This window comes from Macaca fascicularis, chromosome 4 (assembly GCF_037993035.2).
Source record: "Macaca fascicularis isolate 582-1 chromosome 4, T2T-MFA8v1.1".
NCBI classification, from domain to species: domain Eukaryota; kingdom Metazoa; phylum Chordata; class Mammalia; order Primates; family Cercopithecidae; genus Macaca; species Macaca fascicularis.
The window spans coordinates 128,002,821-128,019,734 of NC_088378.1; the positions used below are offsets into that span (position 1 = coordinate 128,002,821).

The 16,914-nt window shown below is 54.4% G+C and overlaps 4 protein-coding genes across 61 annotated transcripts in view; 2 read left to right on the top strand and 2 right to left on the bottom strand.

The window, feature by feature from the left end:
• POLR1C (RNA polymerase I and III subunit C) overlaps positions 1–3,791 on the bottom strand; it is a 38,297-nt gene extending 34,506 nt beyond the window's left edge. For 2 of the 4 annotated variants that reach the window (XM_065543996.1, XM_005552904.4), the window contains exons 1-6: positions 3,702–3,791; positions 3,503–3,574; positions 1,436–1,543; positions 1,045–1,177; positions 369–488; positions 127–279 (exon numbers count right to left, since the gene is read on the bottom strand). In XM_065543996.1, the coding sequence (XP_065400068.1) occupies positions 127–279; positions 369–488; positions 1,045–1,177; positions 1,436–1,543; positions 3,503–3,574; positions 3,702–3,770 (655 nt within the window). In that variant the 5' untranslated portion in view covers positions 3,771–3,791. The remainder of the gene's footprint in view (positions 1–126; positions 280–368; positions 489–1,044; positions 1,178–1,435; positions 1,544–3,502; positions 3,575–3,701) is intronic. The other 2 variants (XM_065543997.2, XM_074037961.1) reach the window with 1 other exon arrangement.
• A 162-nt stretch (positions 3,792–3,953) lies between these two features.
• YIPF3 (Yip1 domain family member 3) lies at positions 3,954–9,377 on the top strand. Of its 6 annotated transcripts, none has more exons than XM_045390967.2 (9): positions 3,954–4,156; positions 4,697–4,998; positions 5,186–5,292; positions 7,578–7,623; positions 7,760–7,852; positions 8,011–8,142; positions 8,337–8,450; positions 8,646–8,769; positions 8,894–9,377. In XM_045390967.2, the coding sequence occupies exons 2-9, from the start codon at positions 4,816–4,818 to the stop codon at positions 9,040–9,042; spliced, it is 948 nt and encodes a 315-aa protein (XP_045246902.1). In that variant the 5' UTR covers positions 3,954–4,156; positions 4,697–4,815; the 3' UTR covers positions 9,043–9,377. The 6 variants fall into 6 exon arrangements, with proteins under 6 accessions (XP_045246902.1, XP_045246901.1, XP_005552962.1 ...); XM_045390966.2 differs by having other exon boundaries at positions 4,700–4,998; XM_005552905.4 differs by having other exon boundaries at positions 4,792–4,998.
• Positions 9,378–10,897: 1,520 nt separating this feature from the next.
• On the top strand, positions 10,898–15,163 carry LRRC73 (leucine rich repeat containing 73). The gene is made up of 6 exons (XM_065543998.2): positions 10,898–11,714; positions 12,313–12,473; positions 12,812–12,934; positions 13,301–13,396; positions 13,544–13,771; positions 13,919–15,163. The coding sequence occupies exons 1-6, from the start codon at positions 11,443–11,445 to the stop codon at positions 13,987–13,989; spliced, it is 951 nt and encodes a 316-aa protein (XP_065400070.1). The 5' UTR covers positions 10,898–11,442; the 3' UTR covers positions 13,990–15,163.
• TJAP1 (tight junction associated protein 1) overlaps positions 14,673–16,914 on the bottom strand; it is a 29,247-nt gene continuing 27,005 nt past the window's right edge. For all 50 annotated transcript variants that reach the window (XM_045390965.2, XM_074037930.1, XM_074037940.1 and 47 more), the window contains one exon: positions 14,673–16,471. In XM_045390965.2, coding sequence (XP_045246900.2) covers positions 15,374–16,471 — 1,098 coding nt within the window. In that variant the 3' untranslated portion in view covers positions 14,673–15,373. The remainder of the gene's footprint in view (positions 16,472–16,914) is intronic.

Here is a 16,914-nt window from a genome sequence, read left to right on the forward strand (position 1 = left end):
TAACAGCAAAAGCACGATGCTCTTGGCTTTCTACCTGCTAGGAATATCTCAGCTGAGTTCCCTAGTCAGCTTGCCCCACTGCAACCAAACTACCCCTCTTCCCAGGAAGGAACACAGGGTTCTCACCAATGCCCTTGACACAGTGCATAAGCAGGTCAATTTCTTGGCCAGGCCGCAGCTGAGCAATGAGGATGTCATCGTGCACTGGTCGGATAGTGCCCTCTGGGAAAAGATCAGCCTGATTCCCCAGGGGGATCCATGTCATATGCCTGGTATACACTGGAGGAAAAACATGTCAAAAGATTTCAGTTCCTAAAACTAGCAGCCACCCACAGGTGGGGCCTCTTCCTCACCCTACCACTACTTACCTTTGTGGTTCACATACAGTTCGTTGGGGTCAGAGGAATCTTTAGCAGCATGGGGGTTCCGAGTGCATCTGACTTGGAGACGAAACCGTAGGGTATCTATCTCTGTGCCGTCTTCATCTCCTGCACAAATGGAGGGAGCTCTTAAGAACTAGTAAACATCTGGCCGGGCGCGGTGGCTCAAGCCTGTAATCCCAGCACTTTGGGAGGCCGAGACGGGCAGATCACGAGGTCAGGAGTTCGAGACCATCCTGGCTAACACCGTGAAACCCCGTCTCTACTAAAAAATACAAAAACTAGCCGGGCGAGGTGGCGGGCGCCTGTAGTCCCGGCTACTCGGGAGGCTGAGGCAGGAGAATGGCGTAAAAACCCGGGAGGCAGAGCTTGCAGTGAGCTGAGATCCGGCCACTGCACTCCAGCCTGGGCGACACAGCGAGACTCCGTCTCAAAAAAAAAAAAAGAAAAAAAAAAAAAGAACTAGTAAACATCTGAGTGCCAGCACTATGCTGAATGCTTTACATATGTGTCCCATTTAATTACGGCAAACTTGGGAAGCCAAGGCAAGTGTTCTCACAGATGAAAAACACTGATGTACAAACATAAGTAACTTACCCAACATCACAGTCAACCAGGATTTGAACCCAGACAGTCCACTTCTCCCAAAATTTCATTTTCTTACCTTGATTCCGATACTCAAAAAGACGGGGATCAGCATGAATGGGAATGAGCCCCAGACGGTGAGCAAGGATCTCATCCTGAACAATGGATGTATTATTGTACACCAGGACCTTCTCCACAGCCATAGTTGGCACCTGCCCAAGGAAAAATAACCACTTATCTGCAAAAACCCAACAGACCCCCTACCTATCCCCACAACCCCACCCTCCAGAGGTAAGGAGCTATCTCTCTTCCTAGAATGTTTAATGAGAAATTTACAAAGAATGAGAAGGTAAAATGCTCAGCAAAATTCCAGGAAAAATGAGGGAAGGACAGCTTGAGACAATTCTCCAAGTGAGGTGTCAGTGCAGTTCCCAAAGCAACTCCAGCCTTGTCACCATGCCTGCCAATACCTCAGCTAACAGAATTCGTCGAAAAGCATTGGCAATGGCTGCGTCAATTCCCACCATGTCGAACTCCAGTGAGTTTTCATCCATGTGTACTACATCCACACGGAAATTCTAGAGGGACAGGAAAAACATTTAAGTGAAACCTGCTCTCTCTGTAATATCTCTTCATACCTCCCCCTTAGATAATTCCCTCAAGTATTATCCTCTCATCCAAAAACCTCCCTTTGCCCAGATGTCCCTTATTAAATATTCTTTCTCGCCCAGTGCTTTAGTTTCATAAAAAGTCTCCATTTTTGTCGTCCATTCATTAAAACCCTATGCAATATGGCTTCCAACCAAACCATCCACAGAAGCTATTCCACTAAAGAACAGAAACTACCATAGTGCTTAGTCCTGTTGACACTACCCAGTCCTCTTACTAGACTTCTGTTATGCTTGACATTGATTAAAAAACCTCCTCTGGGCCCAGCACGGTGACTCACACCTGTAATCCCAGCACTATGGGAGGCCGAGGGGCGGATCACAAGGTCAGGAGTTTGAGACCAGCCTGGCCAGCATGGTGAAACCCCGTCTCTACTAAAAATTCAAAAAATTAGCTGGGCATGGTGGCGCGTAGCTGTAGTCCCAGCTACTCGGGAGGCTGAGGCAGGAGAACTGCCTGAACCCAGGAGGCGGAGGTTGCAGTGAGCCAAGATTGCACCACTGCACTCCAGCCTGGGAGATAAGAGTGTCTCATGAAAAGGAAAAAAAAAAAAAAAATCCCCTTTTTTGAACGATTCCCCTGGTTTCTGAGCTCCACTCTTCTTCCATCTCTGATGATCAACTTCCACCCATCTCTAAATTTGCCAGGTTCTTGTCTCTCTCCCAGGTCACCTTAACTGTACTAACAGTTTTAGCAACTATCTGTTCTGACAACTCCCAAAATTTTATCTCACTTCTGATCTCATTTCAAGCATGCAGTCTTCTAGCCTGCTAGATTTCCCCACATACAGAAAACAATGCATCATCATCCCTGTTCCCCAGACCCATTTCTCCTCTTAGTAAATGATACCACAAAGCAAAAAGCAGTTCCCAAGCCAGAAAAAGTCATTTTATGCTACCCCCACAGCCTTTATCCAAGCAATCATAAATTTACCTTATATTCTTCCTTTGCTCTATTTCTACCATCAGTCTTAGTTCATATCTTCAACCTCAGCTTCCCTTACGACAGATCTGCCTGCTCCATATGATCCTCCTCAAACTCATTCCCTCCCAGCCATCAAGGTTGCAAATCTGATCATGTCTGCTTAAGAAACTATTCAAGCTCCCTATCATCCACAGTGTGACACACTTCAATCTTGCCGACCACTCATGCCAGAACTACTTGGACATTCCCGGAGCACATGTCACAGAAGTCATAATTTTTTTTCAAGCATTAGCCTTTTTCATTGTTCATACTTTATTCCTTGTATCAACAGGTTAAAAAAGTAAAATTTTCCCAGGCACTGATTTACACATCATGTTTATAAGCTGCATAAAGGGTAACATTTAGGTCAGTTGCATAAAGGGTAACATTCAGTAATCTATTTAAATGCAATTTTAACCCTTATTTTAAGCTAAGTGAAACAATAATACAAAAGACTAAATACACACAAAACCTGCATATCCTGAACTTCACTGACGTGAAACTCAAATCTTTCATAATTCAACTCCTGTTTTTTTTTTTACTTACCATTCAAGGTTCAATTCAGGTGTCCCCTCCTCTTGAAATGTTAAGTACCTCTCGGCCCCTCTTCCTGGTCTCAGCGGAATGCTCCCCACCCCAACCCTGCCGTCTTCATCGCTATCAACCACCTTCACCATATTACACTAGATGCACTTGTTTATACGCACCATTCCTCAACAAGACGGAATATCTCTGCAGAGATAGAAACCGTGTCTAATTTGGCCTGTAAACGGAGCGTCTAGCACATTGCTCAACAAACACAAACGGAGCGACCCCCAAAAGCAGCTGCTGAGACAGACACAGGCTGCTCAGGCCACAGGGTCTGGCCTTCATAACCCTCCCCAGACAACTTCGGCCCCACTTACCTTCTCGAAGCGGTCCTGGTCCCAGGCATCATCATAACCGGAATAGTTTCCGGGAAAGTCAGTGGTATGGACCTAGAGCAAAGGGACGAGTTTGTCCACAAAGGGACAATGAGCCCACGGCTATCCCCACGCCAATCCCAAGACCCACCCCTGTTCCGCTCTCATTCCTCCCGCCCGAGCTCAAGGCCACAAGGCTTACATTGCGAACCCCAAACTCCCCTAGAACCACGCGGCCCCGCATCTCCTCCACCGCCTGAGAAGCCGCCATCTTCAATCTCTCCACGAGACTGGAGGCTCTATCTGGCGCGTGCGTCCTAGTAGACTGGCTCCGTCTCCGTGGCAACGCGCCACCGCCTGGAATCTTAAATATCGCGAGACTTTTCCCCGCTTCCGTCCACGTCCCCAGCCTCCGGAAGTTGGTTTTGTCCAAACATCCGGGCTTCTCTTTTTTGTGTTCCGGCCGATCCCACCTCTCCTCGACCCGGGACGTCTCCCTCACTAAGGCCCACGTCTCGCCCACTCCTCCGCGCGCGGGGCTAGCGCGGGCTTCAGCGACGGGAGCCTTCAAGGGACATGGCAACTACAGCGGCGCCGGCGGGCGGCGCCCGAAATGGAGCTGGCCCGGAATGGGGAGGGTTCGAAGAAAACATCCAGGTAATGGCCCCAAGGCACTAGCTGCCAGCAACCCGAGGGCCAGCGATGTCCAGAAGTGTCTTGAGGATTCTCCCTGTGGGCCTGGAAGTCCGCTCCATTTGCAAAACTCTCTTCTTTGGGTCTTCGTGCACACTAAAGTCAGTAGGATTAACATTGACCTGAAAGGGCCAGACTAGTACTCCAGCCTGAGGGTCTCGGGTCTCTGGGCCCGCTCGAGGCATTAGGAAGAAGGTATTCTTGGAACAAGTTAGGAAGTTGGTCGGGGTCAGGCATGGAGTGGGGTTGGGTGGGGATTCACTGGCATTCGCTGAAAACATATTATGTGTATAGTTTTGTTTGGGGCTTAGGAAAGAAGGAAATGGGCACTTTTTCAGCCTTTTAGTCTTTGGTAGGTAAGGTAGGAAAAAGACAGGAATGGAAGACTAGTAGTATGTTTCCCAGGCTAGAAAATTCAGCCAAAGCTAGAAACCAAGAGTTCTGAGAGCATATGAGGGGGAATGGAGTGGCATGATCTGTAGTGATTCCGAGCCGTATCCTCAGCAGTGGAAGAACAAAGCCCTAAACCCTGGGATGAGCAGAGGACTTAATGGATGGAACAGAAAAGTCCTGCACTCTAGGAGCCATTGTCTTCACAGGGCGGAGGCTCAGCTGTGATTGACATGGAGAACATGGATGATACCTCAGGCTCTAGCTTCGAGGATATGGGTGAGCTGCATCAGCGCCTGCGCGAGGAAGAAGTAGACGCTGATGCAGCTGATGCAGCTGCTGCTGAAGAAGAGGATGGAGAGTTCCTGGGCATGAAAGGCTTTAAGGGACAGCTGAGCCGGCAGGTGGCAGATCAGGTAAGCATGATTGAATCTTCTGCAGGTGGAAAGGTATACCTAGGTATGTCCCATGTTCTGGAGTTGGTGTTGGTGATGTTTGCCCCAGGTTGTCCAGTTAGAACCATGTAGAAATCAAGCGGAAAATAGGCAACAGGGTCTAGAACCAACAGTCCCACAATACCTATGCCCATCTTCCTTACTTCAGATGTGGCAGGCCGGGAAGAGACAAGCCTCCAGGGCCTTCAGCTTGTACGCCAACATCGACATCCTCAGACCGTACTTTGATGTGGAGCCTGCTCAGGTGCGGAGCAGGTGAGGAGCCTTCTCTTGAAGAAGCTTCCCTCCTAACACCTAGTCCTTTATGCACACTACAATCAGATTTCAAGCCCTGGGCTCTGGTGGGCTCCCCCTCTTCATGACCCCATCATCTCTCATCACTACACCTGTCACTGAAACAAATAATAATAGCTACCAACTTTCTCCTTTTTTCCATCTAGCTGACTACTCATATTCCCTCAAAACCTACCTCAGATGTCACTTCCTCTGTTCCACATTCCTCAATCCCACCCCCAGTTTGTTCTCTCCTGGTGTTCCTATAGAACTTTGTGCTTGGCAGCCGGGCGCGGTGGCTCACGCCTGTAATCCCAGCACTTTGGGAGGCTGAGGCGGGTGGATCACAAGAGCAGGAGATCGAGACCATCCTGGCTAACACTGAAACCCCGTCTCTACTAAAAATACAAAAAAAATTAGCCGGGCGTGGTGGCAGACACCTATAGTCCCAGCTACTTGGGAGGCTGAGGTAGGAGAATGGCATGAACCCGGGAGGCAGAGCTTGCGGTGAGCCGAGATCGCGCCACTGCGCTCTAGCCTGGGCCACAGAGCGAGACTCCATCTAAAAAAAAAAAAAAAAAAAAAAAAAGAACTCTGTGCTTGCCTCTAATAGACAGCACTTCACCACTGCTTTCCTTTCTTATTCCTGGAATCTTCCCCCCAGAGACCAACAGCATCTCAAAAGCAGGCTCTGTCTTGTTTATCTTTTTATTCCCAGCAGCAGAACAGTCTCAGAATCAAAATATCAGGGCATAGTTTTTGAGTGACTTTTCAAGAACTAGATTTAATCCTGGCTTGGTTTTTTTGTTCGTCCTTTAATCAATGCTAATCAAATACCCAGGACCACTCTGCAAGTATTTATTAAGCATTTGCTCTGTGCCAGACCCTATACTAATTGTATCTGGTTCAGTGGTGAAGATAGATAGGAGCCTTGCTCTTGAGTGCAGTTACAGCACAGTATTCATGCTATGATGGGGCACACAGGAGGGATATGTGAGCCAAAGCAGGTTGGTGGATGGGACAGGACAAGTTTCCCAGAGGAAGTAAAATCTAGCTAAAATCCAAGGTATGATTAGGAGCTAGCCACTTGAGAGAAGGGGCAAGTGACTGAATTTTCATACCACTTCACATATAGTTTTCAAGAAAATGCTCGACAGTACCTGGAGGCACAGTTAAGCAGGAAGAGGAGGCGTTTTTACTATTCCCTCAGTAACACCTTTCATTCTAAACCTTCCATCTAGCCCGCTAGACTTTTCCCAGGGCTTCCTCATTATAGCCCTGAATTCTGGGTACTCTCTGCTGAGGTCTGCCTGTCTTGTCTTGTCTTTTTATTTTGTTTTGTTTTTTTGAGATGGAGTCGCACTCTGTCACCAGGCTGGAATGCAGTGGCGCGATCTCCGTTCACTGCAACCTCCACCTGCCAGGTTCAAGCAGTTCTCCTGCCTCAGCCTCCTGAGTAGCTGGGACTACAGGCACCCGCCACCATGCCCAGCTAATTTTATGTATCTTTCATAGAGACGAGGTTTCACCATATTGGCCAAGCTGGCCCCTAACTGCCGACCTTGTAATCTGCCCGCCTCAGCCTCCCAAAGTGCTGGGATTACAGGTGTGAGCCACCGCGCTCAGCCTGCCTGTCTTGTCTTTTTTTTTTTTTTTTTGAGACGGAGTCTCGCTTTGTGGTCCAGGCTGGAGTGCAGTGGCCGGATCTCAGCTCACTGCAAGCTCCGCCTCCCGGGTTTACGCCATTCTCCTGCCTCAGCCTCCCGAGTAGCTGGGACTACAGGCACCCGCCACCTCGCCCGGCTAGTTTTTTGTATTTTTTAGTAGAGACGGGGTTTCACCGTGTTAGCCAGGATGGTCTCGATCTCCTGACCTCGTGATCCGCCCGTCTCGGCCTCCCAAAGTGCTGGGATTACAGGCTTGAGCCACCGCGCCCGGCCTGCCTGTCTTTTCAAGGGGAGGGGGCAGATGGATACATGGTTAGGCTCTCCATCAAGGCCCAGCAGGGCTGAGTTCTCCATATAGCTGCTGTTTCAGTCAGCTAAGTTTCAGAGGGTTGTCCTTCCTGGAAGTTAATTTTAGAGGCAAGGAAATGATTTCCTTATTCCCTATCTGTCTTTACTACCCTGTTCTACCCTGTCATCCGACATGTCCTCTAGGCCAGGCCCCATTCCCTGGAGTTAGAGATGAATAAAATTCAGGCCGTGCCCTCCAGAACCTCATGGCCTCGGGCTGCCTCTGCTTTAATCTCTCCTCTCCTTTCCCAGGCTCCTGGAGTCCATGATCCCTATCAAGATGGTCAACTTCCCCCAGGTGAATAGGGGGTGGCACGTCTGGAGAGTGGGGGGAAGCACCAGGGCAGAGGGTGGGACCACCAGGCAAATCCTGGGAAGCCATAAACAGACGAGCTGTTGTACCCTCCAGCCTGAATGACTTGGTATATTGACAGAAAATTGCAGGTGAACTCTATGGACCTCTCATGCTGGTCTTCACACTGGTTGCCATCCTACTCCACGGGATGAAGACGTCTGACACTATTATCGTAAGCAGGACAGACAACTTTGGGGGGGTGGCTGCACTAGGTTGAAAGCTGCCTGAGGATGCGGTGGTGGAGTGAGACAGGAACCGCCCCTGCGGAAGGCCCTAGGTGAGGCTGAGATCAGAGGCCTCCTAGGACTAAGTAGAGCCTTCACCCCACAGCGGGAGGGCACCCTGATGGGCACAGCCATTGGCACCTGCTTCGGCTACTGGCTGGGAGTCTCATCCTTCATTTACTTCCTCGCCTACCTGTGCAACGCCCAGATCACCATGCTGCAGATGTTGGCACTGCTGGTAAGGAGCCAGGCGTGGTGGGCAAGAGTGATGTTAAAAAGAGTAGCCAGGCCTTGGTCTGCATCTGTCCTGGGGCCCCGAAGCCTGGAATGGGAGGAGTAGGCCAATGGACCGTGTGTTTCCCACGGTCCCCATGAGAGGCCAGAAACCAGCCCAACCTGAGTGATTCCCCTCTCCACCATCCTCCTTCCCAGGGCTATGGCCTCTTTGGGCACTGCATTGTCCTGTTCATCACCTATAATATCCATCTTCACGCCCTCTTCTACCTCTTCTGGCTTTTGGTGGGTGGACTGTCCACACTGCGCATGGTAAGCTGGGCAAGAGGCTTCCAGGGGTGGGCTGTCCTCCCAGGGAGTTGGGGAAGACAGCCTGGAGCTGTCCATCTCACAAAGAGCCCTAAATGGGAGGGAAGGGCCCAAAGATGGTTCTGCCCTGGGTGGGAGTGTCTTCCCCACTCCTCACTTTGGAGCCAGGCCCTTTGAGCTGTATTCTCATGGCCCTAGGTAGCAGTGTTGGTGTCTCGGACCGTGGGCCCCACACAGCGGCTGCTCCTCTGTGGCACCCTGGCCGCCCTACACATGCTCTTCCTGCTCTATCTGCATTTTGCCTACCACAAAGTGGTAGAGGGTAAGTGGCAGGAAGGCCTGGGTGGGGGAGAATGGGACAGCAGCTGCCTAGGGCAAGAAGCTGGATATCATGGTCAGTGGGCTGGGCCCATCTGACCCTTGCTCACCTTCCATCTTCCTTCCAGGGATCCTGGACACACTGGAGGGCCCCAACATCCCGCCCATTCAGAGGGTCCCCAGAGACATCCCTGCCGTGCTCGCTGCTGCTCGGCTTCCCACCACCATCCTCAACGCCACAGCCAAAGCTGTTGCGGTGACCCTGCAGTCACACTGACTCCACCTGAAATTCTTGGCCAGTCCTCTTTCCCACAGCTGGAGAGAGGAGGAAGACTATTAAAGGACAGTCCTGATGACATATTTCTTAGATGGGGTCTGCAGCTGCCACTGAGCTGCAGCTGCGTTAAGTACCTCCTTGATGCCTGTTGGCACTTCTGAAGGGCACAAGGCCAAGAACTCCTGGCCAGGACTGCAAGGCTCTGCAGCCAGTGCAGAAAATGGGCCAGCTCCTCTGAGACCCCTCACCACCTACCCCTTCCTTCCTCTTTATCTCTCCCACACTGTCTTGCTAAATATAGACTTGGTAATTAAAATGTTGATTGAAGTCTGGAACTGCAGCGGCTGATCCAGTGGTCCTCCCTGTCATCCCACTTACTATATACTTTCATGCTCAATCAGCAGTGGTAATGTCGTATGTTCCCTTTTTCATATCCTCACCCAGACAGGATAAAGGTGGGACAGGCCAGACTACATAGAAGGCAGTGCTTGAATATGGAACCTACCCCTGAGGGCAGGGGACACCTGACCCATGAAGCGGCAGGGAGGCCTCAAGCACAAAAGCCATAAGCCTGATGGAACACTGCAGCCAGCTTGAGTCTGGGCTCAGCTGCACTCTTGGGAAGCCAAGGAAGCAGTGACAATTGGACAAAACATCCCGACTTAAACCCCGTGTCAAAACAAGGATCTTCTGCTCCTGGGCATTGTGGGGATAATTTTCCTGTGGAGCTCATAATTGAAGCCAAACTTGGCTTTGCCCTGGTGGTACTGGGGCCAGCTCCTTTCAGTTTTTCTGTCTTTCCTCATAAAACCAACCACCACTCCTAACATAGCACCATCCACCCCCCGCACCACCACCTCTTTAGTCTGCTCCACTTAATTCTGGTGGCTAAAAGAGGGAATACGGCCTTTGACCTTCCTTCACTATATTGAATATTATGTTTTATGTACAATAATCTCCTTACACTAGTAAATCTGGGTCAGCAGCCTCTATCCCTCCTAACAAAGGGACTAACAGAAAGAGGTGCCCTTCATTTGTCCTGCGTTACGTAAGTGAGGCCCCCACCACCCTGGCCAGTGGACAAAGTTGCCACAGTACCGCCTGCACCGTGGAGTGTGACTCAGCTGCCTTCACGTCCTCACCAGTGCTCCAGGGCTCTGGCCCTGGCACCTCCTCTGTATTGGCAGCCCCAGTGTCGCGGCAGGGACACACCCTCAGATGTCAACAGTGCCCTGCATACCTGGAAAAGGCGTGGCACCAGGACCTTGCATCTATCTGAGGCTTCCCTGCCCTAGGGACCCTCTGGGGTTCCCTTCTCCCCAGCAGCTCAGGCAGGCTCTGCCCAGCCGTGGCCCCCGGGGCCTCCCTGGTGAGGCCGCCATCTTGGCGAGAAGCAAGTGGGAAGTCCCCGTGGACCGGGATCCCCATGCACGCTGCTTCTCGAGTCACGAGGGCAGGGCGAGGCGCGGCACGGAAGAAAAGGCCCTGGGGCCTTCGAAATAGGAGGGAACAGTGCCCTGGAGCCCGGCGAGGGCCTGGACCTTAGGAACGGGGAAGGATGGGAGAATGGGCAGAAGAAGCAGTAACCGTGTCTACCACCACCTCCACATGGCGTGCCTCCATTCCGCTCCCCGTCAGCCCTCCCCAGTCAGCCCATCCTAGGCCTCAGCCCTGTCGCCTTCCTTCTGCTAGCTAGCTGACCCCACTCTCACGGGAAGAGCGGCCTATCGCTCCCAGCTCCCTGCCCCGAACCACCCGTGTGCGCAGACCTCGCGGGCCAGCGTGGCCTTGGCCGGGCAGGGGGCGGGGCGAGCGGCGATGACGCGGCCGTTGCCATGGAAACTCGCCGCCCGTTAGCTCTCTGGAGCTGGAGCCCGAGTGGCAGCCGCCCGCCTCAGGCTCTCTCTGCCAGCCGTGCGGCCAGGCCCGCGGTGTGGTCGGGGGAGCCGGGCGGCAGAGAAGGAAGGAGCAGGTACGGCCTCCCAGCCGGGACCGGTAAGCCGAAGCCCTTGAGCCGCTCGCTGCCGCCGCGACCGCGAGGAACAAGGACGAGCGCGGAGCAGCGCCTGCCCAGCCCCCGGAACGCGCACCCGGCCCAACGCCCAGACACGGACCGTGCGAGCTGCCCCCGCCCCAGTGCCGCCCCACCTCAGCCCGGCCCGCGCCCTGGACGCCTCCGCACCTCGGGCCGGCTCCGGCTCAGTCCCGGTAGCTCTTCTCCGCCCCCGCCGCAGCCTCCGCCGCAGCCGCAGCCTCCGCCACAGCCTCCGCCTCCGCCCCCGGCCCCACTCCGCCCGCGACCCCAGCCGGGGCCCCGACCCCGGCCCTATCCCCGGCCCTGCCCGCGGCCCCGCCAACCTCCCCTCCGGCCCCGTACCCGGAGGCCCAGCCGTGGGCACGATGCTGCCCAGCTCCATCCAGATTTCGGGGGAGCCGCTGTCCGGCGCCGAGGTGCGGGACATCTGCCGCGGCCTGCGCGACAACGCCGTGCGCCTGCTCTCGCTGCGCGGCTGCCGCCTCTGCGACCGCGACTTCGGCCGCATCTGCCGGGCCCTGGCCGGGGCCACGTCCCTGGCGCAGCTCAACCTTAACCTGGGCGTCGTGTCTAGCCCCAGCCGCATCAAGCAGCTGGCTGAGGCTCTGCGGACCAACCGCTCCATCCAGTCCCTCTTGTGAGTGCGCCCCCTCGCAAGGGGGTCCCTGGCACTGCACCCCTCCATACACGCCCCTGGCATCTCATGTTCCTCCACACTCCTTCCAGTACCATTCTACCCTCACATGCTTTATGCACATATACGGTGCCTCGGCCCATGCCTTCACAGCACCCTCCAAGCACACGCTTGGGCTTTGCACGCGCGACCCTACCCGCGTTGGGATACCTACTACTTCCTGACATTGGGTGGGGGCCGTGCCTCCCCATCTGATCATCTGCATTTACTTCACTGGGGCAGCTCCTCGGGTTCCCGAGAGAGAATATCCCCCTGGGGATGAGAGCCCTGCCCACTGCAGTATTCCAGTCCACTACTCACCTACCCCTTCTCTGCTCCTCCCTGTGCGATGTCCTGGATCCCTGCCCCAGAAAACAAACCGAATTCTCCCTCTACTTGTATTCCCTGAGAATCTAGAACTTTCCTTCTCCTTTTTCAGGCCTCTCTAGTGCTGTGACTGAGTGCCCTCCCCATATCTAGGGCTGACAGAAGTGAAAGTGCCCCTTCCCCATGTAGATAGGGTTCAGGACTGCAGTAACCCTGCTCTCTCACTCCCCACCAGCCTGCATGGGAGCCCCTTGACAGATGCGGGGCTGGCCTTGCTGAACCCAGCCCTGGCCCTCCACCCTGCCCTCGTGGCTCTGGACCTGGGGGACTGCATGCTGGGTGATGAAGCCATCAACCTCATCTGTGGTCTCCTGCCCCCAGACGGGGCCAAATCTGGTGAGCAGGGCCCTGTTGAAGGCTTGGGCTAGTGTGGCAGTGATGAAAATCGAAATGCAGAGGGAAGGGGGTGTGGCCCCAGAGCTCTGATGTTGTGGGTGAGAACGTCTTTCTACTCCTCTAAGGAAGGGGCAGGATGGGGGGCAGCATGGAGACTCAGGGATCCAGGCTGGGCAGGCAGAGGAAGCATGGGCCTCCTTAATGGTTCTTGAACTCTATGGTGGGGGTGAGGTGGTGCTTAGCCACTAGGGACACCCTGGAGACACAGGGATGGTGGGGAAGGGCTCAGGGAGGGCTTAACCCTCCTTATTCTGGTTTCTTGCTATGATGCTACCCAGGCTTGAAGGAGCTAACGCTGAGTGCCAACCCTGGCATCACCCCTAAGGGCTGGAGCCGCCTCGCCATTGCTGTGGCCCACAGCTCCCAGGTCCGCGTCCTCAATCTGGATTACAACCCCCTGGGTGAGGCTCAAGAATACCCCCTTGGGCTCTCACTGCCTCATGCGCTATCCAAGAGCCTGGGACCATCAGTTGACATGGTAACCCCTACACTGGGAGAGGAAAGAGAAAGGAGAGCCCCCAAGGGTCAAGGAGATAGCTTTGTGGAGGACCAGGTGACCAACAAATAGATCAAAGCATCAGTCGCCACCCGTGGGCCTAACTTTCTTCATGCCTTCACTCACCAATCACAATGATCCCTTCCTGACCACCACCAATTGTCCATCCTGGCCAGGGGTTAGTATCTTAAGTTGTTAAGGCAATGGGGAAGCTGTCTGTAAGGATTAGCAGGCATGTGTGTGAATGTGTGCACGTGTGTTGTCTCCCCAGGTGACCATGTGGCAGGAATGCTGGCTGTAGCTGTGGCCTCCAGTCGTACGCTAGAGGTCCTAGACTTGGAGGGCACAGGGCTCACCAACCAGTCAGCTCAGGTGGGAAGTTGTCATGTTTGGGAACGGCCAGGGGATGGGGTGGAGGTTAGCTTATGTGTCTGATGACATACCTAAGGGGTGGCAGGTTGGGGTCTGAGGACCTGCCTTAACTGTGTTCATCATTTTCCATATTCTTCCCCACCTCAGACCCTGCTGGACATGGTAGAAAATTACCCCACAGCTTTGCGGAGCCTGGTGTTGGCTGAGAACAGCATTAGCCCAGAGCTGCAGCAACAGATCTGTGACCTCCTCTCTGAGGGAGAGGAGGAGGAGGAAGTGGCAGGAGGGGCTGGCGACACCCAGGAATGGGAGAGAGGGCGGGAGCCTGCTGCCCACCAGAGGGGCAGCAGCTCCTGGATGTGTCCCAGTGGTAAGAACCCAGAGGGTTGATCAGAGCTAGGTCTGGAAGAGGCTCGGGACAAGGGAGAGTGGGTGTGGAGAACCTAGGCTTTCAGCTATCTGTGGTCCCCAGTGGAGGAAGGAATGGTGGTCTGAACACCCCTCTGCCCTTCCACAGATCCCAGCTCTCAGATGGTGCTAATGACGTCAGGACTAGGGGACAGTCTGTTGGCTGAGACCGAGATGTGACTCTCCACTGGGCCTCTGCACACCATTTCACTTGTCTATTGTCCAAGCCCCTTGCCCCAGATATCAGGCTCAGGCCTTGGGGCTTGGGAGGGAACTGGGGTCAGGGGCTACATGGGGGCTCTGGCAGCTCCTGGCAGTGTGGTGGGAAGGAAGCTCTGGAAGCCGTGACTGAGCAACAGCCTTGGGGGGGCACTTGAACCCAAGGCAATGCCTTTGAACTTGGCAGCTCTGGCTGCAACCCGCTGGCTCGGAAAAGATTTTATGAACTCCACAACCTGGCGTGCGGCTGTAGTCACTGGGGGCCGGCAGTAGGGGAGGAATTGGAACTACCAGTAAGCACCACTAGGGGGCAGTAGCATCACACAGCCCAAGCTCCAGGCTTCGTGAACTGGTCCAGAATCTCTCAAAATAGGCCTGGCCTAGGCCTAGGACCTGGGCTTCTGGGGCAACACCTTACACAAGCCCCATGAAGATGTGGTCCCTGCCTCTGAGGGAAGACTAAGGGACCCTGCTAAGGTTAAGGTACCCCCCGCTTCCGCTCCCTGATGCTCTGTGCCCAGGGAAACCCTAGGTAGAGTGGGGCAAGGGGAGTCACTAGTCAACTAGGATGAGACCAGGACTGGGAATACTCACGAATGGGGAGAAGAGTGGGAACGGGAAGGTCATTAAGACAAGTTAGGCCATACCAGTAAAATAGTTTTATTTGATTTTAAAATAGTCATCAATGTGAAAATTTCCCAAAGCTTGGAGTAACAGTCTAGAGCCAAGGTTGGGAGTAGAGGCCAGGCCTCACCCAGAGCGCAGCTTGAGGCCCCTGAGCCCCACCTCCTTTCCAGAGAGAGGGAAGAGACAGCTGAGGGGCCCTGAGTCAGTCCTCTCTCTGGTCCCCAAGGCCAGCTGTGCCAGGCCCCCAGAGGGCAACAGCTCATGCGGAGGATTGGGGGGGAAAGCAAACAGGTAGGAAACAGAAATGAAGTTAACGATTACACCACCACCCCCCAAAAAAAACAAAATAACAAAAACTTGTGACTATGAAAGGAGGATGGAAGATGAATACTGATAAACTCCTCAGCTCCCCAGAACAGCCCAGTCTGAGCTGGGTTGGGCTGATTGGAGAAAAGGTCTTGAGACCCAACTGCATGTTATCTGTGGAGAATAAAATATTCTAAGAAAAGGGGAAAACCATGAGGCAAGCTGCCGCGGTCAGTCAACGCAGCTAACAGGCCTGGCATGGCCCACCACCTGACCCCACCCACACAGGGAACAGCTGTGCAGGTATGGATTGGGGAGAGGTCAAGGCCTTGGACTGGGGACCCTGAGCTGCCAAGGTATGGGGCCTCCTTGCAGTCCCAGTGCAGCAATGGCAGGAAGGCCACCAGAGGCCCTAGTTGAGCAGGTTGCCCTGCTCCTGGGCCTGGGTGAGGCTGTCCTTGCGGTGCAGGTGGTGAACCCCCATCCTCTTGGGGCTGCGCTGGGGGCGGCTGGAGCTGGGGAGTGGCCAGGCCCTGCCCTCAGTGTGGGAAGTGCCTGACCCCTCCCCTGTGCCACTGTTAATGGGCAGCAGGCTCTGGCGCTCTTCCTCAGGGCTGATGGGCAGGTTCAGCTCTTCTTCCTCCTCCCTGGGAAAGCCAGAGTCAGGTTCTATGGGTAGCAAAAGTTCACTCTCTTCCGGTCGGGGAGAAGGTGCCTGGACCACCTCATCTCTGTCAGCGGGGCTATGGGCAAAATGGCGCTGCAGCTCAGGGAGGGCGTCGCGTCCAAAGGCTGTGCGCTGGGCCACAGCGGCAGGTGGCGGAGTACGGTCCACAAATGCCCGCTGCCAGCTGGCCAGCAGGTCCTCTTCAGAGCTGGCAGAGCTAGCTGGGGCACTGAGTGTTGGGGGCGCTGGGCTGGGCTGGTGGTGGGGTGAGGCCTGGGCTGAGGCAGGGGTACTGGGCACTGGGCTAGGGCGGGCCCGCTCACTCCCCTCCTCCACCAGGCTCAGTGAAATGGCCTGGCGGGTAGCGTAAGTGCAGTTGGGCAGGGGGCTGTTGCGGGGGATCCGAACCTTATCCTCAGAGAACTCTATTACCCTGCGGCCAGGATACAGTGGGTGTGGTGGAGATGGGGTTGGGTAGGGGCTCAGCTTCTCAAAGGCTGGCAGGGGCAGTTCTTCCTCCGGGGAGCCCCTGGCAGTACCCAGAGAGTGGCACTCCCCATTGGGTTGCAGGGTGGGGCTGCCAGGGGCCGGGGGACTGGCTGGATCACCTGGGACACCCTCGCTCATGTCCACATGCACAAAGACATCCTCAGCCAAGGGGCGCCCGGCGCTGCCTGACTGGACTGAATTGAGCAGTAGAGACTCCGGCTTCTCTAACACTCGGGCAATGACCGAGGTAGGCACCACAGCCCCTGGGGCTAGGCTGGGAGCAGGACCTGGGCTGGCAGCCTCTTGACCACTGTGCAGATGTTTCCGAACCATGTCCTGTAGCTCACAGGGCAGCTGAGGTAAAAGAGCAGGAAAGAGAGACATTAATGATCGCAGCTAAAGACAACTTGACTCACGGCGAAAGTAATGGCTCCCACATTTAAGTACCTCTGTGTGCTCAGCACTCCACTATCTCCTGTTCTTAGAGCATGCCAGTGTGTATACCCTCACTTCACAGACACACAGGCCCGGAGAGGGGAAGACAACTCAAAGCTTTTGATTAACTTGGCCAGGATTTAAACCCAGATCTGCTGCTGAGGCCAGCATGTTCTCAAACTTCTATCTCCCAGCTTCTGCCCAAACCATACTTAAGTTTGGAGAATCTGTATAGACCAGTGGCCTTAGAAATACCTCTTCTGGGCCGGGCGCGGTGGCTCACGCCTGTAATCCCAGCACTTTGGGAGGCCAAGGCAGGTGGATCATGAGGTCAGGAAGGAGATGGAGACCATCCTGGCTAA

Bases quoted from the DNA above. Each gene is read 5' to 3' on its own strand.
- YIPF3 (XM_005552905.4), top strand. From the start codon at position 4,076: ATGGCAACTACAGCGGCGCCGGCGGGCGGCGCCCGAAATGGAGCTGGC. The intron at 4,999-5,185 runs GTAAGCATGATT...TCCTTACTTCAG, and splicing joins GCCGGCAGGTGGCAGATCAG to ATGTGGCAGGCCGGGAAGAG. The intron at 7,853-8,010 runs GTAAGCAGGACA...TTCACCCCACAG, and splicing joins AGACGTCTGACACTATTATC to CGGGAGGGCACCCTGATGGG.
- LRRC73 (XM_065543998.2), top strand. From the start codon at position 11,443: ATGCTGCCCAGCTCCATCCAGATTTCGGGGGAGCCGCTGTCCGGCGCC. The intron at 11,715-12,312 runs GTGAGTGCGCCC...ACTCCCCACCAG, and splicing joins CGCTCCATCCAGTCCCTCTT to CCTGCATGGGAGCCCCTTGA. The intron at 12,474-12,811 runs GTGAGCAGGGCC...GATGCTACCCAG, and splicing joins CCCAGACGGGGCCAAATCTG to GCTTGAAGGAGCTAACGCTG.